Source organism: Pleurodeles waltl, chromosome 5 (genome assembly GCF_031143425.1).
Source record: "Pleurodeles waltl isolate 20211129_DDA chromosome 5, aPleWal1.hap1.20221129, whole genome shotgun sequence".
In the NCBI taxonomy this organism is placed as follows: Eukaryota; Metazoa; Chordata; class Amphibia; order Caudata; family Salamandridae; genus Pleurodeles; species Pleurodeles waltl.
Genome location: NC_090444.1, coordinates 1253167684 through 1253183470, shown reverse-complemented (window position 1 = coordinate 1253183470; position 15787 = coordinate 1253167684). Strand labels below are relative to the sequence as shown.

General features: G+C 47.2%; 1 protein-coding gene across 1 annotated transcript in view; it reads left to right on the top strand.

Moving 5' to 3' along the window:
* Positions 1-15787, top strand: part of MDN1 (midasin AAA ATPase 1) — a 1740009-nt gene that overhangs the window by 1633219 nt on the left and 91003 nt on the right. The window contains exon 94 of the mRNA XM_069235499.1: positions 3614-3774. Within this exon, the coding sequence (XP_069091600.1) occupies positions 3614-3774 (161 nt within the window). The remainder of the gene's footprint in view (positions 1-3613; positions 3775-15787) is intronic.

Genomic DNA, 15787 nt, shown 5'->3' with positions numbered 1-15787 from the left:
AGCTTACTCACCACTTTCACATGGTCACATTACAAGACGTAATCCCACTGCTCAAACAGCAAGACTACATGACAACATTAGATCTAAAAGATGCGTATTTCCATATACCGATACATCCTTCGCACAGGAAATACCTAAGGTTCGTATTCAAGGGAATACATTACCAATTCAAAGTGTTGCCATTCGGAATAACAACTGCGCCAAGAGTCTTTACAAAATGCCTAGCAGTAGTAGCTGCACATATCAGAAGGCAGCAAATACACGTGTTCCCTTACTTAGACGATTGGTTAATCAAGACCAACACGCTAACAAAGTGTTCACATCACACAAATTATGTTATACAAATCCTTCACAAGCTGGGTTTCTCCATCAACTATGCAAAGTCACATATTTTGCAGTGTCAAACACAGCAATACTTAGGAGCGACAATCAACACAACAAAAGGGATAGCCACTCCAAGTCCACAAAGGGTTCAAACATTTCACAAGTTAATACAGGCCATGTATCCAACACAAAAGATACAAGCAAAAATAGTATTAAAACTCCTAGGCATGATGTCTTCATGCATAGCCATTGTCCCATACGCAAGGTTGCACATGCGGCCCTTACAACAGTGCCTAGCATCACAATGGTCACAGGCACAGGGTCAACTTCTAGATCTGGTGTTGATAGACCGCCAAACATACATCTCGCTTCTATGGTGGAACAGTACAAATTTAAACAAAGTGCGGCCTTTCCAAGACCCAGTGCCAACATACGTCATAACAACGGATGCTTCCATGACAGGGTGGGGAGCACACCTCAATCAACACAGCATCCAAGGACAATGGGACATACATCAAAGAAAGTTTCACATAAATCACTTAGAACTGTTAGCAGTATTTCTAGCGTTGAAAGCATTCCAACCCATGATAACCCACAAATACATTCTTGTCAAAACAGACAACATGACAACAATGTATTATTTAAACAAACAGGGGGGGGGGACACACTCGACACAGTTGTGTCTCCTAACACAAAAAATATGGCATTGGGCAATTCACAATCACATTCGCCTAATAGCACAATTTATTCCAGGGATCCAGAACCAACTAGCAGACAATCTCTCTCGGGATCACCAACAAATCCACGAATGGGAAATTCACCCCCAAATACTGAACACTTACTTTCAAATTTGGGGAACACCTCAAATAGATCTATTTGCAACAAAAGAAAACGCAAAATGCCAAAACTTCGCATCCAGGTACCCACACAGGTACTCCCAAGGCAATGCTCTATGGATGAATTGGTCAGGGATATTTGCGTACGCTTTTCCCCCTCTCCCTTTCCTTCCATATCTAGTAAACAGATTGAGTCAAAACAAACTCACTCATACTAATAGCACCAACATGGGCAAGACAACCTTGGTATACGACACTACTAGACCTATCAGTAGTACCTCATGTCAAACTACCCAACAGACCAGATCTGTTAACACAACACAAACAACAGATCAGGCATCCAAACCCAGCATCGCTGAATCTAGCAATTTGGCTCCTGAAATCCTAGAATTTGGACACTTAGACCTCACACAAGAATGTATGGAGGTCATAAAACAAGCTAGAAAACCTTCCACTAGACACTGCTATGCAAGTAAATGGAAAAGATTTGTTTATTACTGCCATAATGATCAAATTCATCCATTGCATGCGTCTCCAAAAGATGTAGTAGGATATTTACTACATTTGCAAAAATCCAATCTAGCTTTCTCTTCCATAAAGATACATCTCGCCGCAATATCTGCTTACCTGCAGATTACTCATTCAACTTCCCTGTTTAGAATACCTGTCATTAAAGCGTTTATGGAAGGCCTAAAGAGAATTATACCACCAAGGACACCACCTGTTCCTTCATGGAACCTCAACATCGTCTTAATAAGGCTCATGGGTCCACCTTTCGAACCCATGCATTCTTGTGAAATGCAATACTTAACGTGGAAAGTTGCATTTCTCATTGCCATCACATCTCTAAGAAGAGTAAGTGAAATACAGGCGTTTACCATACAAGAACCATTTATTCAAATACACAAGAATAAAGTAGTTCTAAGAAAAAATCCAAAATTCTTACCAAAGGTTATCTCACCGTTCCACTTAAATCAAACAGTAGAATTACTAGTGTTCTTCCCACAGCCAGATTCAATAGCTGAAAGAGCACTACATACATTAGACATCAAAAGAGCACTAATGTACTACATTGACAGAACAAAAGTAATTAGAAAAACAAAACAACTCTTTATTGCCTTTCAAAAACCTCATACAGGAAATCCAATTTCAAAACAAGGTATTGCCAGATGGATAGTTAGGTGCATCCAAACCTGCTATCTTAAAGCAAAGAGAGAGCTGCCTATTACACCAAAGGCACACTCAACCAGAAAGAAAGGAGCTACTATGGCCTTTCTAGGAAATATTCCAATGAACGAAATATGTAAGGCAGCAACATGGTCTACGCCTCATACATTTACTAAACACTACTGTGTAGATGTGTTATCTGCACAACAAGCCACAGTAGGGCAAGCCGTACTAAGAACTTTATTTCAAACTACTTCCACTCCTACAGGCTGAACCACCGCTTTTGGGGAGATAACTGCTTACTAGTCTATGCACAGCATGTGTATCTGCAGCTACACATGCCACTGAACGGAAAATGTCACTTACCCAGTGTACATCTGTTCGTGGCATTAGTCGCTGCCGATTCACATGCGCCCACCCGCCTCCCCGGGAGCCTGTAGCCGTTTGGAAGTATATCTTCAACATTTGTACATTTGTAAATATATTACTTTAACCTTCATTTGGTACATACGTATTCATTCCATTGCATGGGCACTATTACTAGCATACACAACTCCTACCTCACCCTCTGCGGGGAAAACAATCTAAGATGGAGTCGACGCCCATGCGCAATGGAACCGAAGTGGGAGGAGTCCCTCGGTCTCGTGACTCGAAAAGACTTCTTCGAAGAAAAACAACTTGTAACACTCCGAGCCCAACACCAGACGGCGGACTATGCACAGCATGTGAATCTGCAGCGACTAATGCCACGAACAGATGTACACTGGGTAAGTGACATTTTCCTTCCATGTTAAGCACAGGAAATATTATAGTAGAGGTAACACTGTTATAGGTGTGAATCTTATGGGTTTAAGTTCACTAGAGTGTCTTAGACATACTATTATAGAGACAGGAAAGTTATAATTGTCAGTGTGCATTTTTTTGTTTTATTTTTTCTTTGAATATGGATTGATAATGTTTAGCAAAATAAAATCTCAGAAGTTATTTTTTTTTCTCTTATGCACTCCTGTATAGATTGTGCAGCACCAACAAGTAACACAGCTATTTATAGGAGGGGTAAAAGCCAGGATTCCAGTTCCATTTAGGCCTTAATAGCTAACGATTGTCTAGATTGTAAGTTAGGAGGAACAATTTAGCAGTGGTCCATCGATTTTGAATTTCAGTTTGAATTTGACATCTCTGACTTAGCAATAATGGTACAGAGTTGTGTACACTCACAGAATTTGCATTTTACTGTATCGTAGGCAGGGTTTATGTTAAATTTTTTACTTATTTAACTTTCACAGGGTCTGATGGAAGCGAAATGGAGATTCAGGGTCCTGAGTGTGAAAAGGACAAGGAAGACCGAAAAGAAAATGTGCCTCCAGAGCCAAATGAGAAGCTTGGAAGAAGTAAAGATTCTACTGTCCACACTGCCTACCAGTTTCTTACGGAAATCACACCTCTGGTATTCAAAATGTGTTGATGTTGTCCTCTCACCAGTGTCATTTAATAATTACAGTTTATTTTGTGTTTTTCTAAAAACTAGAAATAACTCTGCTTAAACCAGTTGCTGCTGCTGTACAGGTTAAGTAAAGTATTCTCATGTCATACTTTCCATTGTCTTAGAGCTTTCGAAAACCAGATACTTAGCTGGACTTTCCTGGCTTAAAAAAACCTATGCAGTAGCATTTTTGTAAATGCGTTTTGTCGGGTGCTTCGGGACGTTGCCTAATAGATGGCAACACCTTTCTGAGCTCTTCATAAGAGTTGCTGCCCTGGCATCCCGTTTAGATGAGAGCATGTATAGAGCCCCGTTAAGTACAGAAGATTTTTTTTTTAAAATATTTATTTAATTTAACTGATAGAGACCTAGTTGAAGATTTCTTACCTTAGAACTTCCCCCAGGCGTCAGTCTGGATCTGGAGATTTTTCTTTGAGCAATACCCTTGCGCGATGTTAGGTGACGTCAGTCGACTCAGCATCCGTCATTGGCATCATGGTCGTCTGATATGACGTCACAAGTCGTATATAGGCGCCACCCCAGTGCACTAATGTCAGTTCTTTTCTTTCTGCACCAGCCTACGTGCTGATCCAGAGAAAGCTACCCATACAGTCGCTTTTTAACTGGCCTTTCGACTTTGTCGAAGTCTTTTGACTTTTGGTGCTTCGAGATGTTATTAAGGAAGACCAGCTTCAAGTCCTGCGACTCCTGTCACCGCATAATGTTGGTGAGGGATCCACACCTGGTGTGTCTGTGGTGCTTGGAGAGCCACCACAACCCAAAGTCATGCTCCGATTGCAGGGCCATGAACCCAAAGACTTTGAGGGAGTGGTACCTAAAGCTGCTCACTGCGCGGAATCCGGGTCCACATTGCTAGAGGAAGGTCCAGAGACCACTCACAGAGCCATCACCACTCCTCCTCATCCCATTCGAAATTGTCGGGACATTTGGGTAAGAAGAAAAAATTGGAGAAGTACAAGCATTCTTAAACTTCACCCCATCGGTCATGCGACGCAAGAGAAGGAGCGTCCACTCTCTAGACCTCTGACTTTGGAGCCTATTTCTGAGTTGGCTCCGTGCCTCTCCGAGTTTCCGGGAGCCAGAGCCACCACTCTCCGACCCTTTCAAGGAGCCTTTAATGCCCACAGGATTGTAAGGGGCCCTTTCGGGTTCCGTGTCAGTGGCTTCGGCCTCAGCTCCGAGAGGCATGCTGGGATCCGCTTCTGGATCCAAACCTGCATAGGTAATACGATTGCAACCTTGCCCGACGACAGTTTTGGGTGTTGATGCTCCTGACGTCGCATGGGGCCGCTGGCAGCGGCAGTCCTACACTAATCGCTGACACGGAGACTGAGCAGCGTTGCTAGACACTGATTCAGACTTCAACAGGGACCTGGGTCGCTGGAATGGATCCTGACCCTTAATTTTATGGGTATGAGTTGGATGAGAGTATGGAAGGGTTGTTGGACCCGTTAGAATTCCAGCTTGAAGACTCTGTGGACTGGGCTATGGAACTGGGTGAAGACAGTGGTCTGGAAACCTCCCCTGACACTAGTATGTTTTCTGCTCCTACCATGGCTATGGAGGAGGAGGCATCCTACTCCATGGTGGTGGGTGCAGAGAGCAGCTGAGGTCTTGGGCTTGAGCTGCCTTCTGTGGCTGTCAGGACTAATCTCCTGACTGAGGTGCTTCTGCCTGGGGCTTCCACATTAGAACCCCTTTTACCATTCAATGACATGTGTAGGGAAGTCGCATCTTTCTGACATAGTTACCTCAGCTTTTTGCCTAGTGTCAGTGTGTCTAGACCATAGTGCAGTGGGATCCTGCAAACCAGGACCCCAGTGCATGTGCTCTTTCCTCTAAATGTGGTTGCTGGTAAACTTTTACACCCCACATTTGGCATACTGGTGCCCCCATGCAAGTCCGTAGTATATGATACTTAGATATCCAAGGCATTGGTACACCAGGGGTTGCACATGGGCTGCAGCATCTATTGTACCAACCATGGGAGCCCATGCAAACTGTGTCTGCAGTCCTGCCATTGCAGCCTGCGTGAAATGGTGCATGCATCCTTTCACCACAGATATAAGGCGTACCGTATATCATGGTCACTGCACTTAAGCACTGTAGGTCACACCTCTAGTAGGTTCTTCAGCCCAAGGGCAGGGTGCATGTGCCTAAGTTTGAGGGTACTCCTACATGAGCAGGGTACCCTTACAAATCCCAGACTCAATTCTCTGGGCTTTGTAAGTGCAGGGAAGGCTTCCTAAGGTATGTAGTGGACACTGGTCAATAAGAGTGGTCCAGCTACATAATGGCTTCTCTGAACCTAGGCATGTTTAGTATCAAACATGTTGGAGTCATGCAACTACACTGATTCCAGTGTTAGTTGCATGATCCCCTGTAAATTGAGGGTTCCTTAGAGGAACTCTCAGTTCTGCCTGTGCAGCCTTACAGGGTCTATCTGCTAGCCCACACTGCTGCCGACCCCGGACACTGTTCTGCCCTCCTGCTGATTAACTTAGCTCAGGCAGAGGAAGGCAGAACAAAGGAATTCCTGCAAGGGACAGGTGTGACCATCTCTCTGTTTGTAGTGGGTGTCTCTGGGCTGGGCTGGGGTGGCCTCTTAGTGCCACCAGACTGTTTTGAAGGGCACATTTGGTGCTCTCCTTGCATAATCCAGTTTGTACCAGTTCAGGAACCCCTTTTTACCGCACTGGCACAAAGCCACACAAAGGACAGGGGAGTGACCACCCCCTGTCCAGCTCCTCCCTAGGGAGGTGCACAGAGCTCTGCCAGGTGACCAGTTGATTCTGCCATCTTGAAAATAAGATGTGCAGAGACCCCTGGGAGCATCTGGCTGGTGATGCCAGGTAGATGACGTCCCTGACCCCTCTGATAGGTGGGTCATTTCAGAGAGTTACCAACCCCCTTTTAGGGTTACGTAAGGGCTTCCCTGAGGGTAGGTCATCAGATTCATCGAGCAACCCTTCAAAGAACTCTCTGCAAGACATCTTCTTCTCCTGGCCTCACAAACTGCTGCTGGTTTTCTTTTAGAACTGAAACAAGACAGTATCCCGTTGGGAGGGCTCCCACTGCTACATTGTTTCTCCAGCTCCTGCAAGATTTCTGCAACATCCATGCCTGTGCATCCTCCAGGGTCACATGGACTCCTGCGTCCAAGAAGCAAAAAGGAATCTCCCGTGGAGTGAAGGATTCATTCCCCTGGATCTGCAGGCACCTCAAGACAACGACGATCGGCTGGTGGATTCTGCTGTCCCATGGACAGCGTAAAGGCTCTGCTCACAGGTGGTGGTTCTGTGGTCCTCTCCTGGTCCAGCTTGTCTTCTGGCCAACTTGGGAGATGGTGGATCCTTGTTGCATCCACTGGAACGGAACCCCTGTGCACCGCAACTGTTGCTCTTGCCAAGACTTTTCTTGGTTCTTCCTCCTAGAAGATCTTCAAACTCCAAGAAGCCCCAGCCTCCAGTACTCTGCAACTCCAGATTCAGCTCCCCCTCTGCAGCTTCTGAGAGTTGGGACTCCTATTTGTGCTGCTGAGGCCTCCTTGCGAAACCCTGTGCCTGCTGCCAGTGGGTCATCCCTGGGGGCTCCTCCAACTAGGCCTGACTTACCTTCCTGCTGAAAGCCTACCCTGACCCCACCTAGGGTCGCGTCACTAGGTCCTTGCTGGTTCTCCAAAATCTTCAAATTTCTTTACTACAGAGATTTGCATTTGCCAATGCTTGTTGATGGTCCTTCTGACCACTGACCCTCCTGCAATTCAGCGACCAATGTGGGAGAGCTTGTGGGTGACTCCAAGGATCTCCGGAATCTCCCTGGACTCCGCAGCTGGACTTCTTCTTTCACCGTCCTGCAGGAACTTCACCTCCTATAGAGTGGGCGTTGCCTACCTGCACCACCTGGACATCTTCTAGTGGTCTGGACACTGTTCCTTTCTTTTTCAGGTTCCTCTGGTCAGGAATCCACCTTTGGGTTCCACTGACCTGGTCCACGGGTCGCGACAGCAGCTGGACAACTGAGGCTTTCATTGACTCCAGTGAGGGTTTCTGATGCCGCTTCACCCCTATGCTCTTGGGCTCCCTGGTGTCTGGTCTTCTGGGTATCCACGGGTGGGGACATTCTCCAACGGTCTTTGTACCAACAGGTTTTCTCAGGGTACACTGGGAAGGGTCCTGAATCCCAACTGTGACGATCCTGTGTTAGCCTATGGGACACCGGGCTCAATAACAGCTCTGCACTCGGGCTCCTGTGGGATTTCTAGTACTAACCTTTGGTAATTTCCTACTCCCCCACCCCCTGGGATCCTAATACACTTACCTTGGTTGGGCACCTCCATTCTTATACCGCTTTCTTAATATATGGTTTGGCCCCTCCATAGGGCCCCATGTATTTCTTATGCCTTTCCTGATTATTGCGAAGTATATATTTTTTTGTGTGTTGATATTGCTATCTGTAGATATGCCAATGTTAGAGTAACTTTAGTGTTGTAATGACGAAACCTATATTTTTGCAACAACTAGTGTGGTTGTTTCTGGTCATTGGTTGAGTATTGTGGTTTTGCAAGTGCTTCACACTCCTCCTAGATAAGCTTTAGCTGCTCACCATAGCTACCCCTAGGGAGCTTTTGCTATCTGGACACCTAAACACTATCAATAAGGGTTGCCTGGACTCTGTATAGGATGCCACACCATAACTGAGCCAGCCTCCTACAAAGCCCACACGAATGTCCTGCCGGGGACCTGTTCCAAACCCAGCACACAGGCCCTGTTAAAAGGACAAAGGCCTTCACTGAACGACCTTGCTTCCCTGACCCAACACCCCACCCCCAAGATATTGGTTATCCAACCCTCAGCATCCCATGGCGCGTTCCCTTCCTCTCCTCCGGATAGAGAATTAAAGAGGCTGGGCCACCTTGGGAAGAAGTTGTTTTATTCCTCCAGCCTGGCATTGTGATCCGTGAACACCACATGCCTTTTGGGCCATTACAGGTCACTGTTAGTCTTGTTAGTCTTTGGGTAGACAGGTAACTTATTTCTGCTCTCCTGGTCGCTGGGGGTCATCTTGGTACTCACCTTTGGGGGTCCTGAGTTCTCCCAGCTCCCTTCTTAACTATTCCACATCCTTGGGTTGAGGACTTCACTTCGCATTCCAATATTTGATATATGGTTTGGCCCTTGCTATTTCTTGCCAATGCTTGTTTCTATATGCTAATTCAGTGGTTCCCAACCTATTGAATTCTTTGGCCCCCCACTTAATCAGTACTGGAACTCGGGACCTCCACTTATTCATGATTGAAATCTGGAACCACACCCATTCCCCCCACCCCTCCCAATTATGAGTCATTAGTGAAAGCTGGGGACCTAATCTGTTAATATTAAATTTTCTAAGCATTATCGGACCCCCTGAGGAGGCTTTATGGACCCCCAGGGGCCCCCAGACCACAGGTTGGTAACCCCTGTGCTAATTCCTAATGATTACTGTATATTACTGTGTGTCTGTGTGTGTGTGTGTATGTATGTGTATGTATATATATATATATATATATATATATATATACTACTGTAATAAAGTACCTTTAGTTTTATAACACTGTGTGGTTCCTTTCATGTGTGATAAGTTACTGTGTGACTGCTGTGATATTCCAGCTGCTTTACACTCCTCCTAGATACCGCTAGAGAGCCCTGGCTTCCTGGACATTGTCTCACTAACTAATATGGGTTGCCGCGACCTGGTATAAGGTGCACACCCCATAGGTGTCCACCAGTAACACCAGGCCAGCTTCCTACAGGCGGACCTCTTGCATTCGCTGGGGTTCACTGTAAATGTGCTCTTGTGTCACACCTGACTCCCTCTCATCTGAGCTGTTCTGGATACAGTGCTGTTTCAGGCCTATCCTTTCAAGCGGTGAGTCCAGGATATTCATGCTATGATACCAATGTTTCAGCCTCTATCCGGGATTTCAATGAGACTAACTCTGAGGTTGCTGTGCCTCATTTCCTCCTACATCCTACTGGTGACATGTACCAGATGGCATATGCGGGTTCTGCAGTGAGACCTGAATTTCCAGTGGGCGCAGCATCAGGGGAATCTCTCTGACATGGTCCAGATCTCAGAGGGAACTGCGCAAGATCTACATTGGTGGCTTTTGAACCGCAATTGGGTCAGATGCAGATCCTTCTCCCATCCCCAATCAGACGCAACTGTAGCGACAGATGTGTCACTCCTGGGATGGGGCGGCCACATGGGAGAGGCGGAGATCAGAGGCGTCCGAGCTCCATATCAAACTTTTGGAGCGCAGGGTGATCAGACTGGCATTTAAGGCATTCCTTCCCTCTCTCAAAGGACAACACCTGCCATGTGGTACTGCAACAAACAGGGAGGGGTGGGGTTGTGGAATCTTTGTCAGAAGGTTCTCCTCCTCTGAAAATGGCTGGAACATCAAGACATATCCCTGGTGGTTCAACATCTGGCTGGCTCTCTGAACGTTAAAGCAGACAAATGCATCTGTCAATGCTTGGTCAGTCATAAATGGCATCTCCATCCAGAGGTGGCCCCAGGTCTCTTGCAGTAGTGGGGAGAGCCTGGGTTAGATGTGTTTGCCTCCACAGAGAACGCGCAATGTCCGCTCTTTTGCACTTTGGAGTTTCCAAGGTGGCACTCGTTCTGCAATGCTTTTTATCTTGAGTGGAACTTTGGCTTCTTATGTCTTTCCACCAATATCATTTCTGCTCAGAGTTCTGAAGATCAAGAATGGCCAAGCCCAAGTCATTCTTGTGGCTTTGAACTAGGCACAAAGATTATGATATCCAGAGCTATTGAATTTGGCCAGCCATCCTCCGATCAGACTGCCCCTTTGGGAGGATATTCCGTTGTAGCAGCAGGGGGACAGTTGTCCACCCAAAGCTTTCCTCTATCCACCTTCTTGCGTGGAGTTAGAACAGCAGCAGACAGCTATTGGCCTTCCGCCCGAGTCTGTAACGTAATCATGGCAGCCAGGTGTCCCTCCACCAAAACCCTATACGCCTGTTGTTGGAACAAATTTGTGGCATGGTGTACAGACAATTCTGTTTACCCCCCTCTCTGCCCCTCTTTCTGAGGTTCTGTTGTTTATTCTTTCTTTGGCCCAGCAGGGCTCTGCTCTGGGCACCCTAAAGGGTTATTTGTCTGCCATCTCTGCTTTCCTCTCCCATTGTTGGACGATTCCTTAAGGGCCCTACCCATCTCTTTCTTCCTAGTTCATAATGCCCCAATGGGATTTAAACTTGGTTCTTACCTAGCTAATGTGTGCTCCCTCTGAGCCACTTCACAACTTGCCGCTTCACCTGCTTACTTTGAAAACCGCCTACCTTGTGGGTCTTACCTCTGCCGGCTGTGTGAGTGAACTGCAGACTCTTTCTTCGAAGCCGCCTTTCATCTCCATCCACCCTGACAAGGTGGTGCTTCGTACTAGGGCTTCTTTTATGCTTAGAGCTTCCTTTCATGTAGACCAATCAATCACCTTACTTTTTACGTGTCCCCACATCCTCTACAGAATATAAGAGAGTTCACTGCCTGGACCTAAAAAGAGCATTGGCGTTATATCTTGATGGTACAAAAGAGTTCCGGGTGGATGATCAATTCTTTGTGGTTGCGAGGAGAGGCAGTGCAGAATAGAACCATCTCTAGATGGGTAGTCCTCTGCATTAAAATATGCTACACATTGGGTAAAAAGCAACCACAGGAGGGCTTGTACACTCATTGTACCAGAGCAACAGCTGCAACCACTGCATTAGCACACGGAGTTCCAGTCCTGGGCATCTAGCAGGCAGCAATATGGGCGTCCTTGCACACGTTTACTAAACACTACTACCTGGACATTCAGGTCTGAAGGGATGGGTGTAGGAAGATGACACAGTGTGTGTGTGTGTGGTGGACACCTATGGTATTACACCTCATACTGGGCCTAAGCACACCCCCTGTTAGTGAGTGTTAGTGACAAGACAGCCAGGGCTCTCTGTGGTGAGCAGCCAAGACTTAGCTAGAAGGAACGCGAAGCACTTGCAATACCACAGAAGTCACACAGTCACTTATCACACATGAAAGGAACCACACAGTGTTGCAGAAATAAAGGTACTTTATTATAGGCACACCAAACTAGACTACCTTTGGTATACTTTCCTCTGGAAACGTGAACACAACAAATATACACAGGTAAGTAGCTAGGAATAACATAAATTAGCAAGGGTCCTAGAGGGGGTCCAAACATTATACTAAGAAAATGGAATGCAAACGTGTGTTCCCCACCAGAGTGTATGGTGTAGTTAGCCTATCGCTGGGAGAGAATGTAACCCCAAATGTTAAGTATCTAGAAGATCCCCAGCATCCAGGTGCAGAGAGGTAAGTTAACCAGTTTTCCCATAGGATAACATGGAGACGTCAGAAATTGCAGGAACAGGACGGGACCAATGGAACCCAAGGGTGTATTCCAGGTGAAGAGGACCTGCAATGGAAGGAGATAGAGTTCAGTCCGCACAGGAGTGTCCAGGTGGGGCAGGAGCCAATGCACAACTGTCTAGCTTAAGATCTGGGCTGACCGTGATGGATGAAGTCCATCTGCAGGATCCAGGAGCTGCAAAGGAGTCCCTGGAGTCGCCTACAAGCTGTCCCTCAATGGTCTCCGGATTACAGATGGGTTAGTCGTCAGGATGGCCACAAACAAGCAAATGCAAGAGGAGCTGTTGGAAGTTTTACAGAGCTGTGGAGGACCAGCAAGGTCCTGGGGTCTCGACCCTTGGAGGGGAGTCCAGGCTGACTCTCAGAAGACAGGAGAGCCAGCAGAAGCAGGCAGAGCCCCCACAGGCAACCCACTTGCAGCAGGCACAGTAAGTCGCAGTGAGGCTCAGTCAGCACACCTGAAGGTGAAGTCCCATGTCGCTGGAGCAGCAGAGAGGAGACTGTCCTTGAAGAGTTAGTGTGTGTGGAGCTAGGACTACTTGGAGCCTGAAGATCCCACTGTCTCCCACATTGGACATAAAGCAGAGAGGACCCAGGGTATCCCTCAGAACCACCACCTGTGTTAGAAAACCTTTGCAGATCCAGATGGAAGAAGATCCCAGCAGCTGGACATTTGGTGCCTGCAGATGCAGGGGAGTGACTCCTTCACTCCAAGGGAGATTCCATCTTGCTTCTTGGTGCAGCTGAAGTCTTGCCGACCACAGAATATGCACAGCCATGTAAATGTTTCAGATTGCTGACAGGAACCATGGAAACTATGTTGCAAGGAGACGTCTTCTCAGGCGTTGCAGTCTTGTTTGGTTCTTGTGTTGCCCAGTAGCGGTTCCGGATGCCAGGAGTAGAAGAGGTCTTTGCAGAGGAGTCCTGATGGAATCTTGCACCATGAATCTGGGGACCCACCCTCAAGGGAGAACCTAAATAACCCAAGAAAGGGGTTTGGTCACTCTCTGGAGTGACTACCTATCAGGAGAGGTCTCTGATGTCCGGTACCTGGCCTACCCAATTAGATGCTCCCAGAGGCCTCTGCACATCTTGTTTCCAAGATGGCAGAACCAAGTGGCCACCTGGAGGAGCTCTGGACACCGACCCCAGGGTGGTACTGGAAGGGGCAGTGGACACTCCCCTTTCCTTTGTGTGTTTCGCACCAGGGTAGGAAAAAGTGGAAACCGGATTATGCAAGAAGGGTACCAAATGCACCCTTCAAAGGAAAGGGGCGGCTACCCCCTCCTCAGCCTTGTAACAACTATTTCCAAATGAGAGGAGGTTACACCCCTCTCCTAAGGGAAAACCTTTGTTCTGCTGTCCCCTGCTTGAGCTTGTCAAGCAGCCAGGAGGGCAGAATTGTGTGTGAGGGGCTGCAGCAGAGCAGGCAGCTCGTAGACCCTGGAAGACTGACAGGAGCAGAACTGAAGAGGGGGCGGGGGAATCCTCTAAGGTACCCCCACAGTGCATGGAATCATGCCACCAATACTTGAATCAGTATTGGGGTATGATTCTGACATGTTTGGTACAAACATATCCAGGTTCGGAGTTACCATTATGTAGCTGGACCACAGGTAGTGGCCAGTACACAGGTAAAATGACTTCCCCGCACTTACGAAGTTCAGGGAATTGGGACTGGAGTTTATAGGGGCACCACTACTCAAGCTGGGGTGCCCACACGCACAGGGATAGATAAGTCTTAACTGTTCATCCACAGCTACCTCTTGAAAGCCTGGGCTTCCTAGACGCTGTCTACACCTCACTAATAGGGGATACGTGGTATAAGGTGATAGCACCATAGGTGCGCGCCACATATCAGCCCAGCTTCCTACATTTCCTACAGCAGGTACTTTTCCCGTTCGGTCCTACAGGACCCTGGGTCCTTGGGTATCTATTATAAGGTAAGGAATCTGGAACTAGAAATCTCTATCAGATGAACAAGTTAGTTACCTTTGGTAATTGATTATCTGGTAGAGCCATATTCTAGTTGCAGATTTCTTACTGACCCACCCATCCTCCCTGCTCTGCGAACTGATTTTTAGAGACCGGAACTTCCCTTTCAGTGCCTTAGTTCTGGTGCACCAGAGTCTGTGTTCATCATGCCTCTGCGCTTCTGGTGTGGAAAGTCGTGAAAAGAAACTTATGTCAGTGCGCCGGGGTGGCACCTATATACAACCTGCGACGTCGTATCTGGCGACCCCAACGCTGATGCCACCTACCGGCATGCAAGGGTACTGCTCAAAGAAAATCTCCTGATCCAGACTGACCCCTGGGGAAAATTCCAGTGTAAGGAATCTGCAACTAGAATGTCTATTCCAGATAATTTGTTACAGAAGGTAAGCAACTTGTTTTTCCGGCTTAGGGTGTGTTGATATAGTCCAGCCTGCTGGTCGTGAGTGCTTGCATGATGGGCTGTCTGGTGTTGTCAGGCAGTCATTTGAGGATCTTTCTCAACATGCGTAGGGTGCGTAATCAGGAAGTACTCGCTGCATTAATTTGTGCCATCACGTTGAGCTTATTTTCTAGGATGATCCCTAGATTTCTCTGTTGGCCTGTGGGTATGGGTTTTGGTCCTAGCTCAGACAGCCACAAGGGGCAGCACCATCAGTAGGTATTGTTGCCAGTTACCAGTACTTCTGTCTTGGTGGAGTTGAGTGTCAGGCAGTTGGTTCACATCCAGCCTGCCACCATGATCATGCAGTTGATGAAGTGTGGGACTCAGGCTCCCATCTTCATAGTTCAGATCCAGAAACATGTGATTTAGTGTCTGAGACTTTGAAGTTCGGATATTGAGTGTCAGTTCATTTGAAGTGCTCTATCCTCTGCACTGCCCTTTCTCAGAGATACTAACTGCCCTATTGTGAGTGGCTCCAATCTGATTGATGCAGAAACAACAAGGTGACGGATAGAATGCTTAAATTATTCTCAGCCACTGGCAGTCGCTCAGACCTGCATCCCAATCCATCAGGTTTTTGCCCTTCATGACACCACAGTTTGGATCCAGCCATATGCAAATCAGTCATAACCCTGCTCCCCATGGGAACATTCCAGCCTGAACTGCCAGGCCAGATCCTCCCTAGACCTGAAACAAGCATCCTGGGACCGGTTTTGGGGTATCACCTCTCTTCAGCCAGGCTAGCTTAAATTCAGTGGCACAGTGAGCCCCAGGTCCCATGTCTGGGCATACCCGGCACACTTAGGGCATCTGATTGACACACAATACAGAACAAGAAGTAATTGGAGATCACATCTGGCCATAATCCTCCACTGAAATAAGCAACATAAAGGATCAGAGACCTACGCCTTCCTATCCATCAAGATTCCCTGGTCCACAGTGCCAACTTTCAGTCCCACCATCTCCCTGACAAATAATCCGAGGCCCCAGGACTCTTCCTGGATTTAGAGACCATTGATGTGCACACAGGATGCTTTGATCAAAGCTCCTCCAGTGAGTGTTTTCCCACTCCAGCCCTCAGGA